Source organism: Rhagoletis pomonella, unplaced genomic scaffold (genome assembly GCF_013731165.1).
Source record: "Rhagoletis pomonella isolate Grant_MI unplaced genomic scaffold, Rhpom_1.0 Rhpom_scaffold_00006, whole genome shotgun sequence".
Taxonomy (NCBI): Eukaryota; Metazoa; Arthropoda; class Insecta; order Diptera; family Tephritidae; genus Rhagoletis; species Rhagoletis pomonella.
In genome coordinates, this window is record NW_023458560.1 from 68,281,084 (window position 1) to 68,292,273 (window position 11,190).

The 11,190-nt window shown below is 32.4% G+C and overlaps 1 protein-coding gene across 1 annotated transcript; it reads left to right on the top strand.

The window, feature by feature from the left end:
• Positions 1-4,265: 4,265 nt before the first annotated feature.
• LOC118741736 (twist-related protein-like) lies at positions 4,266-5,509 on the top strand. The gene has a single exon (XM_036473710.1). It carries the CDS (start codon positions 4,752-4,754, stop codon positions 5,493-5,495), a length of 744 nt encoding a protein of 247 aa, XP_036329603.1. The 5' UTR covers positions 4,266-4,751; the 3' UTR covers positions 5,496-5,509.
• The last annotated feature ends 5,681 nt before the right edge of the window (positions 5,510-11,190 follow it).

The following is an 11,190-nucleotide window of genomic DNA, read 5'->3' on the forward strand; positions in this document are numbered from 1 at the left end:
CATATGTATGTATCTGCTTTCTTTGTTTTTACTTTCACATTCAATTTGCTTCTCTATTCAAATATGTCTGCCGAAGTAACCTTAACGGTTCACGAAGTTTTGTTGCTATAATCCTGCGTGGCTAGGAAGGAAAATAGTCTTTGTTTGGCGCTGAATTTTTCAGTGCGAAAACAATTAACCTTCCTTTTGTTTAAAACAAAGAAACGGCTTAATTTTTGATATTCTTTGTTTATTTTCCTTCCTTTCAGTTCCCATGCACTTGTTGTGGCTAATATTTTTCAAAGAATTTCTTATTTATCTTCTTGCATTTTAGCAATAATAATTGCCCAATCTATGAGAATTGATTTTAAGTACATTTACTATGTAATGCCATGTAATTATATGCAATTTTCTATTGTTATATCAGCGAGTGTGTGGATTTTTGCAACATTTTATGAACAGCAAAAAATTTCACCAACAGGTGTGAGCCGTTTTGGCAGACTAGACTTTCTGTCTACGATTTAGGAAAGTGATATTTGGGGCGGAATTGCATGTGAAACTGATATGAAAAAATATTTGATGCTCTTGATTTTAGTAACGTCCTGGAGCAGCTGGAAGGAAGAGGATGTCGGGTTAACGGACTGTATTAAAAAAGAAATGTGGGCTAGCTCTATTCCTTCTCGTTTTATTAGATGAAAAAAAAAAATCAATTTTGCCCATAGCTCTACGTGACACTAATCGTCATTTACAGGTCTATTCTGCGCTGGTAACAAAATATCTGTAACCGGTAAATAAAATTTCTGTCAATTTTTGAACCCTTTTCTATAATTGATAAATTTTGTTATTCTGGCACGAAAGTCTTACAAATAAAGCTCCCTTGCCAACTTTCGTGGTGAAAAGCTCTTTTGACAGAAATCACTTGAACATGTTGCAAATTGTGATGTATGTATATCATTAAATATTTTTCCATTGTGGGTTCGAAGGTCATGAGGTCGCCGACGAAATGGCACGAGAATGATCGCTAACTGACTTTTCGGGACCTGAACCATTCTCTCCTCTTCGGGAGCCATAATTACTGAGTGGATACACTCTGAACGCAGTAAGTACTGGGGTGAGGTGGGGGGCCATAGACAGGCCATGCTCTTCGTCTACCTTTTCAACAGGCTACTTTCTGGGACCCTGGCTGGTCACAACCGAATGCTATTCCACTTGCGGCGAATAGGAGTGACCACAAAGTCGGAATATCAGCTCTGACTCCGGTTTTGGCCAAACAAAAATTAATCCATTGTAAAGCTTCAATGTTTGAACCCTTTGCCATAAAACATTTTCTTACCAAGGCCCTTTTAGGATTCATTAGGGAACCCGAAGGTATCTTGGCCACGCAAGGTTAGGGACTCTCTCTTTAAGAGATACAAAAGATCTTTTAGGTCATGGTGTTTATTGTTCTGTTACACCCAAGATCTAACTAACTAACTATCATTTAATTTTTTTACGGTCTTTAGATTTTTTGTTTTAAAAATAACAATATTTCCTTAATTTTTTTTTGTGATTTTTTTGTTTAATTGTTTTATTTTTTAAATTTGACTTATGATTTTTGCATTTTATTCTTTTAGAAAGAAACATATTTTTTTAAATTTAATTTAATTTTTAGAAACTTATTTAATATTTTTTTTTGTTAAATTACTTTTTTTAAATTTAATTTGCTTATAATTTTTAGTTTTATTGCTTTAAAAAGAAAATTCTTTTTTAAATTCGATGTAATTTTCAGGAGTTTATTTGATTTTTTTTTTTTTAATTTTCTATTGATTTTTAGATTTTAAAGTTTTGAAAATAAAATATTTTAATCGATTTTGCCCCTTTTAATTTAATTAATTTTCTTAATTTTTAGATTTAATTGTTTTATGAAGATAAACATATTTTTAATTATTAAACAGCTTTTTTCTTTTTTGATTTTATTTTCCTTTTAATTTTTAGATTTTATTGTTCTTAAAAGAAAAATATTTTTTTATGCTTTTTTATTTTTTTAGAAACTTCTTTCATTTTAATTTTTTAAATTGAATTTGTTTTCATTCTTAACTAAATTGTTTGCCAAATATGTTAGCAAAATAATTGTTAAATTTAATTTTTATAATTTTCAAAAATTGCGAAAATTCTTTTTGCATCAAACCAGTTGAATACCAGTTGAACCAAAAAATGAATAAATACGTATTTTACTCGACTTTTTAAAGAGGAAGCCACCCTTTCCTAAAATTTCTTCTCCCTTTTGACACTCATCGTTTACGTGTAATAGTTGAACAATTTATGTAAAAAATGTATACATATGTACCACATGTGCAATTAAAATAAATTTGAATTTTATAATGGATGGCAACCCTAATAAAAATATATATTTAAGCCACAGCTTTCTTAAGACTCTTTCTTTTGCCCACAATATTGAAATATTTCACATATGTAGCTTGTGAATAATTTTTCAAATTCGGCTTTTGAAACAGGTGTAAACTCCCTTCAACAATATATTCAAACCAAAACTTTCTTAAACCTCTTTCGGCTGACACCCAAATTGTGATGCATGCATATTTCAGTTAACTTATGAATAAAGTATTTGTATTTGAATTTATTAACAGGTGGCAGCCCGCCTACATATATTTTAGAACAAAAGCCTTTTCATGCCAATTTCGATTTTTACAGACCTTTTATTAATTCATTTAACTTATTAAATAATTTGAATTTAACTTTTTAAACAGGTGACAGCCCTTTTCAAAAACCTATAAAATATTCTAAATGTACGAAAGTGTTATCTTTCGTTTGACCACCGTATTGTAATATTTCATACAAGTTGTATATAATTTAATTTAATCCGACTTATAAAACAGGTGGCTAATTATGTCCAAACTATTATAAAATGAAAACCTCTTTTGTCTGACACCCATATTGTTATACATATTTGAATTACCTTGTCCTTGTATTCGTCTTCCAATTTGCATTTGTCTTGGTTTTCATACTTGGCTTTGTCGTAATACTCGTATTAGTCTTCTTATTGCATTCGTCTCTCTAATTGCCTTCGTATTCGTGATTATATTCGCCTTCGTGTTCGTATTCGTTTTGGTGTTTGTCGTCCTATTCGTATTCATCTTGCATTGGCGTTCGTTTACGTCTTCGAAGCAAAAAAAAAAAAAAAAAATCAAAAACCCAACCAATTTGGAAACCATAGCCACTCGTCTCGTCGTTCGCAGATTTTTCTGTACGTTTCAAATTGTGTTTTTATTTTCCAAATCGCCAAACGAAGACGGACAAAATTCATGTTGTTCTATTAATATATAAATGTCATCGACATTCGTTCCAACGCGACTTTCTTGGAAATCTGGCTGAACTGACCTTAATGAGAACGACGAATTGCTATCACTTTCAGGAGAAAGGGGGGATATACTATTACGGGCCCATGACCCAAGTGTGCCTCCTTCAAAGTTTGGATGAGGGCAATTACGATAACCTAACCCAACCTGGCTAGGCAGAATTTGGCATTGATTTAGTTACATACTGACCAGATCTAGAAATTCGTTTGGAACATTTTTTGGGAGCTCTCTTTCAATAGAATGTGAGGCTTGTTTTTCATATTCTAGCCATCTGAAGGTAATCATTGAGGTACTAAATATCTAAGGTTCGATGATATTCTTACCATGACCCGCTCAACACTTTTGTTTGGATTGTCCTGATGTTCGACTTCGTTGTAATGAGGACACGAATCAGCTGGGTAGAAGTTATGCCATTTTTACGTGGTAGGTCCCGAACGAACTGCGCAGCTCATCCTGTTTGTGCATCACTAGTTAGATTCTTGCAACATATAATTAATAAATAGACACATTTTCCTTATTTCAATGTCCAGTTGAACTGTTGACCTTGCAGAACGATCTCATCTATATACATATGTACATACATACGCACCATGGCTTAACTACAAATTTGCTTATACTACATTATTTAAAAGAAGAGTACAAATGTTTGACATATAAAATAATACACATAATACGATTTTGACACTATAATTTGCAAACACAAAAGCCACAAAAATTCAAAAGAAATCGAAAGTATAAGGAAGAGGCCAAGGAATACTTATTTTCCACAAGCCACAAATTGCTTGGTAAAAAGTTGAAACGATCGACACAATTCCAAAGCGGTAGCACTTAAAGGCCTATTACAAATTGAAAGCAACAACATGCAACAAGCAAAGTATTACAAAAGGAATCCACAACAATGGATTTGCAGAGGCAACATTACAAATATTACAATAATACATAATAACAGGCGATTGGTAAAAAATAAATACATACATACCTGTATGTAGATATTCACTATGTGCGCAAAAAAAAAAAAACCTCTGCGGCAGCATGAAAACAATTAAACGTTTTGACCGCAAGCCAATTAAAGCCGGTGCCCCTAGCAAAACCCACAAGAAGAGAAATACGTTCAGGAGCAAACGATCGGCGATTGAGAAAGACAACAACAAAAGGAAAAGATACAAAGCGAGAAGCGTCAACGAATCAGAAACACGGATTGCTTGGCCAGCACCGTCAGGTGAGGACAGGTAAGCCAGGAGACGACGAATTTCAGCCAATCAAACAATTTTTACACAGCGCATCCTTAAGGCCGCTGCCGCGACGGATGCGCATAAATAGCACACACAGCAACCGAAACGAGCACAGTTCTTATTCGTCGTCAAAGTTGTGTAGAGCAGCTAACAAAGCAAAAATAAAAAAAAACAAAAGCAAATCGAAATGTTAACCAGTGAATATTGTGACACCGACTACTCGTGTTACTCCGCCACGATGCGCCTGTTTGACGGCCACTCGGAAGCATGTGAAAATTACACAAAAGTGCTCAGTGATAATATGGAGGAGCTTGCGGCTTTGTATGGCATGGAATTCAGTAGCGATAGTCCAGCTTTATCATCAGCATCGTCAGCCTCTTTGTCATCATCGTCATCGCCACCAACGTCATCTTTAGAAAACCCACCGGAAATAGTCGACTACGACAACGATTTCCTGAGAGACTTCAAATTCGAACACACAATCGAAAGCACGCAACGCGTATCTGACATTAAAGAAAATCATAAATTTTGGCCATCCTCCAAATTGCAAAGTGCATTGACGTCCGCGCAACCATTTAGCGAATGTTGGACATCATCACCGTCGGCAGAAGGATCAGAAAAACGAAAAATGCTGGGTAGAACGACGTTTAGAATTGATGCTTTGCCACCAAGTCAGCGCCATCTCAACAAAATGTCCGCCATCACAGCGAATGCGTCTAACTGCGCCACACCGGATGTCCAGCGAAAGCGCCGCCTTGCCGCGAATGCACGCGAACGACGACGCATGAATAGCTTGAATGACGCCTTCGATAAGCTACGCGATGTTGTTCCTTCGCTGGGTAATGATCGGCGCCTCTCGAAATATGAAACGCTGCAAATGGCTCAAGCGTATATTGGCGACTTGGTTAAGCTATTGACGCGAGATTATTAAATTTTTATTTTTTTGTGGGGTAGGGGGAAACGGGGTTGTTATTTGTAAATTGTGAAAGGTAGAATAATTAGATTTTAATTATAGGATTAGTTTGTTAACTTATTTTAATAATGAAAAAAATAAAAATAAAAGAATATATGTAAATATGCATAAACAATACAAAAAAAAAACACTTTAGATTTCGGATTTCACCTGCCTATGACAAACTTCCTTGTGGAATTCGGGCATTAAAAGTCTGTTGTTTGATGGCGGCGTTAAATTGTAGGTGCCTTCATTTGCTTGTAAGTATCATGGCGCACACCACAAATTGGAGGGGAACCTCGGCTTATTAGGTAGGTAGATATAACCTATCTTCTGGGGGAGTTTACACTCCGCGACCGCTTCCGATATCACGTCTGCCTGGGAATTCAAGAAGTCGTACTTTGACTCCAACTTTTTTCAGCTTGTTTATATATAAATTTTCTAAATAGGTAGCAGCTTGCAGGTGACATATGCCATACCAATACGTTCTATATTAGGAATAATCTGCTTGATCGTGCCTTGCCTTGCATGTTCTTCTGCCATGCAGTTTCCCTCTATCACCAAAGTGAGGCGAGGTATGTTTTGCTTGAGCATTTCGTGTAGATATAGGCGACAGTCCAGCGCAACCTATCAGTAAAACGTGAAAGAGCTTAAAGCTTTAATTGCAGCCGGGCTATCACTAAAAATGTAGGCGTCTCTTCCCATAATTTCGGTTCCGAGCTTCTCAACAGCCTTCTTGACAGATTTTGATTTACACAGAAATTATATATATACAGTGATTCAAACGTGTTGGTTTCTTTAAAATATTCATGTTTTTCAAGTTAACCCGTTTTCGTTATTTTTCTATAAAAATATTGTAAAAGGGGGCAAATGCCTAGCACCGTCAGCAAAAAAAAAAAATTATTAAAAATCAACGTGATTTTCTAGAGTTTTAAAATTAGCACTTTGACATACAAAAATTTAATGGGCTATAAAACTGCATACCAAATTTTTTTCCAAAATTTGTAATAAAAAGTTTAAAAGTTTTGGGTTTAATTGTTAAAGTTTGTTGAATTTTTATAATTTTGAACGAAGTTCGAAATGAGGATTTGTGTATGTGATGCTGGTTATGTAATGTGCCAGAATTTTATAAAAAAAAAAATTAAGTTTTATTTTTTGAGCAAAAAATAAAAGTGAAAAATTAAAAAATAACAATTATTATTCGAGCAATAAATAAAACACAAAAAATGAGTAATGAACGTAATTTTTTTGAATAAAACTTAAAAAATAAAAGTCAGGCGGGTTCGATTCCTGCTAAAGTCTAGAAAAAGAAGTCTGATGAGGAGATGTGCTGAACTCTGAAATAGCAGCTATAACTTCCACTGCTTAGATTTGTTGTTTTTTTTTTCCATTTTTCCTAACAAACAAATCGTGGTACCTACAAAGCCCAATAACATTGCTAAACACAAAATCATTGCCGCTGATGATAGTCTAAATAACAACAAATATGTTGATTTACTCCCTATGCAACCAAAAATTAAAAAAAAAATTCGTTATTTGCGGTCGCCTAGTTTTTGCGACTCATCTAAATGCGCACTTTAATGTAAGGATATAGAAGGATATCTCTTTCGAGGCATGTTTAAGCATACTCACTTTGAAAGATCCATATTTCTACAAACATACATTCATCCGTCAAATGGCAATTGGGTGTGCGTGGGCGTGGCAGCAGAAGTCAAAACATCAAAACAGTGCGCGCGCGTATCCTTGAAGCCTTCTTAGACTTAGCGGAAGAGCTCAGAAAAAAAATCTAAAAAGAAAAAAAAAACCCAAAAACAAAAGATGAATGAGTAGCAAATTCCGACTTCCGATGTGTATAATACATAACAAATTGCTTCTTACTTGCGGCAATGCAACTCGTGAAAAGGACGATGCGTTTTGGTTTTTGCCCTTTTGCATTTGTACAGGCACACTCGTACATACAGTGTTACAAACATACCTCTAACTTATTTAAGAGCATGCGCAAAGGTAATCAAAGTTAATAACACTACTCGTACTTTAGTGCATGTGGGCGTTATTTGAGGATTTGAAAATTGATTGCAAACAACAACAACAGCTTACTACCGGCAACGGTGGGTGTGCTCGTTGTCATAGACAGATAGATGGAGTGCAACAAATATTCACAAAGTGATGGATATACACTGAGATGAAAAACGAAAAAAGTTAAATATGTAGTTGTAGTGAATAAAATGTACAGAGTTTTAAATGCACGAGTAATTTTTATTAATATCACAATAGGTTGTCTAAGTTATTTCAAGATGAGATTGGTTTTTTTTTTTAATTTTTTCATACATATAAACTTATATATGCATATGTACAACTTTTCATATTTATATATGCATAAATATTTATTAAGTACAATATAAAAAATTTAATTTATAATAATAATATTAAAATTTTAATTTTAAAATTTTTACGTACACTAGCACACACATTTACAATATGACTTTTTTTATATGCTAATATTTAGGAAGTAATTTTAACGCTAACACTATACCTAAAACTAAATTTAATTCTATTCGTAGTATTTACAGTAATTTCAGTACTTTGGAAAGCGGAGAGGACAACTAAAATAAAGTATTTATGTCGAAGTTCCACTAAGCATTTAAATGACTTAAACTTTATGCTTTATAGCTGTTTCTCACTATGCCATATTTTGACGAAAAAATTTCTCGATAAAATTTAACAAGGCTTTCTTCTCTTTAATCCATGCCGTTACAGGAAATCTACACGATGTAAGATCTTTTCTGATGAACCGATTTGATGGATTTTAGTCTAATTTGGCAATGTATTCTCAGATGTTTGCCAACAAATACCATAAAATTTGACATAATGAAAAATTGGCAATTAAAATTTTTGGCAATTTAATGCTAAGTGGAAATTCGGCATTATACTTTAAGGGCCTTAGTACGTCTCATACATACTAGAGAGCCAGAGGAGGCTATCAATAAATTTTTTTTTTATTAATATGAGAAAGAAGGATCTATAAAAAAATAAATGCGGTCTTTTACTAAAAAGTTAATTGCACCTATGTGATGCTATATATTTTATTAAAAGAATTTTAAAAGGACGTGCCTCGCTCGGGCTGTTAATGTTTCGATTCTAGTACGTTTTTTTGAAATGTCAGTTACGCTCTTCTGGTCTTCATGGCCTCACATTAGACTGGTTGAAAAAAATCGAATATTTATTTTAATATTTAGTGGTCGCTCATTACGAATTTCCATTTTCCATTAACGTACATAATTCATAAATAACAAAGGCAATTTTTTTTTTCTATTTTGAAAATTTATAACGCGTTTTTAAATGATTTTATCGCAATGAGAGAAATATAAAATTTTGAAAAAAATGTAAAAAGAAAATTTTTGACCATTCTTTTTTTTTAAATATTTTATTTTAATTATGGTTTCATAAAAATATAGTATATTCTTTAACAAAAACCGTGGCACATTCAATTTTAGAGCAAGTTTGATGGGATGACTTTAGGTTTGCCAACAGTACTATAATATATAGTATTGTACTATTTTTTCAGTTGGCGTGCTACAATTGTCCACAACATAACAGGAGTGCGATATTTTGATCAGTTTTGGCTATTTGTCTTTTGTTGAAGTTTTTTTTTTTTATATAAAAGTCTAGCTGGTTATACAATAAACACCATATAAATTTACATTTCAAAGTTTATATAAAAATTCTGCAAATTTTCACCAAAATTTCAAACTTTTTAATCAGAATCTTTACACGTATGCAGTTTTGTAGCCCATTTAAAGAAGTGCAAGTTTCAAGTTGGTAAAATGTTTCGTTGATTTTTGAGAATTTTTTTGTTTGAAGGCGTTTCACGTGTTTTTTTTCATACAAAGTATGTTCGACAATTTTCTTGATATGGGGCACACTGCCAGCAAAATCATATATCAAGATTATAATCAAATGGGCTAAAAAAATGCATACCAAAATTTTTTCTGAAATTTCTAATTAAAAAATTTGAAATTTTGGTTAAAATATGCAGAATTTTTATAGTTTTTGTACAGAGATTGAAATCTGAACTTTTATAATAAAATAATAAAGACTAAATAAACAAAAGACAAATAGCCGAAACTGATCAAAATATCGAACTCCTAATCTTTTATGGACCACTGTATATACTGTTGGAAAAAATATAGCATGCCAAAATACCATATTTCTTCAGCTATTTATTTGTTGAAATAAATCTATGATAAATTTTAAAATTTAATAGTTAGTTACAGCGCTAGCTGCTAGGGCTACTGGCTGACGTATAAATACATATATTTCAATAATTTGCAAGTAAAAATTTGTATTCTAAAATAATAGTATTAAATGAAATATTGTTTCAAATAGAAGGTCTATGAATAGAACAAAAGATCAAAAATACTGAGAATGAGTTACCAAATTTACTTAAATTTATTTAATTTCTACCCTATTTCTGCAAATTCGGCATTCACAGAAAGCGTATTTTCTATTATGAGAGACAAAAACGACCACCTCACTAATAAAAAATGAACTTTTGATTTATATTAATAAAAATTTTCATTTATATTTTTATAAAATAAATGCATAATAAAGAAAAAAGATGTATACATAAAAAGCGTTGTTTGTCAATTTATTTAAAATTAAGTGCTGCGCTTTTGAAAGGCATCTTTTTTCAATGTCCCGAAAATATTACCCAACGGATTTTGAAAAAAAAGTAATAGTCGATTCGTTTGAACCAGTCTAATGTACAAGCATAAGCACTTGAAATGCTTCATAAATATTTTGTATAAAAAAAATTAAAATTTTTAATACATTTTGTACAATAATGGGCATATCGAACAGGTTGCAGGAGAAGAAGAGCTGATTTGATTTTTCAAGTCTTTTGGCCTCGAAATTTAACGATTTTTTTTCACAAGCAGATGCTGACTTTTTAGAAGATTCTATCAAGTCAAGTGCTGATGCTGCTAGAAGCGAAAACAAACCAAAAATAAGCAAAGTGTCTTAAATTTTTTGTTGAGAAAAATATTTTTTTTTACGCTCTATGGAGCAAGAGTAACAACAAAACACAACATAGTGTTGCTTTTATTGTAGTGCTACTACCTGTTCAATATGCATTTTACGATATTCGATATGAAAAAAGTTTTAAATTTAATTCCTAACTTTTACTGGACGGAAAAAAGCGAAGTCATCTGTGACCTTTGCACAATCCATTTTATTTGAATTTCTTTGTATTTGATTTTTAGGCCAATGAATTCTGGACACGAATCACGGCAGTCGTGAACGAATCAAAATCGATTCGAAGTTTCAATTTGCAATTACGGCACTCGATATTGAGTCCAATTTTTATATTTAAGTTTTTGTCTCATTCGATTCGAAAATTTGATATCTTATTTCCAATTTTTTAAAGAGCATAGCTTTTTAAATTTTGTGTTTTATTTAATTTTTCACTTCAGATCTCCTATTATCAAATTGAATTGAACATACAAAAAACAACTAACAAAAAAATCACACAAAATTTCAAAGTTTTTCTTTAGTTAAATAGCAACTAATATAATCCATAAAATCTATAGATTCCAGAAAATCCTGAAGGATTCCGAAAAATTAAACACGAAGAATCTCAAAAAGATCCGAAACATAGCGAATAACTTATTTTTAT

Coding starts and splice junctions, on each gene's coding strand:
- LOC118741736 (XM_036473710.1), top strand. CDS start 4,752: ATGTTAACCAGTGAATATTGTGACACCGACTACTCGTGTTACTCCGCC.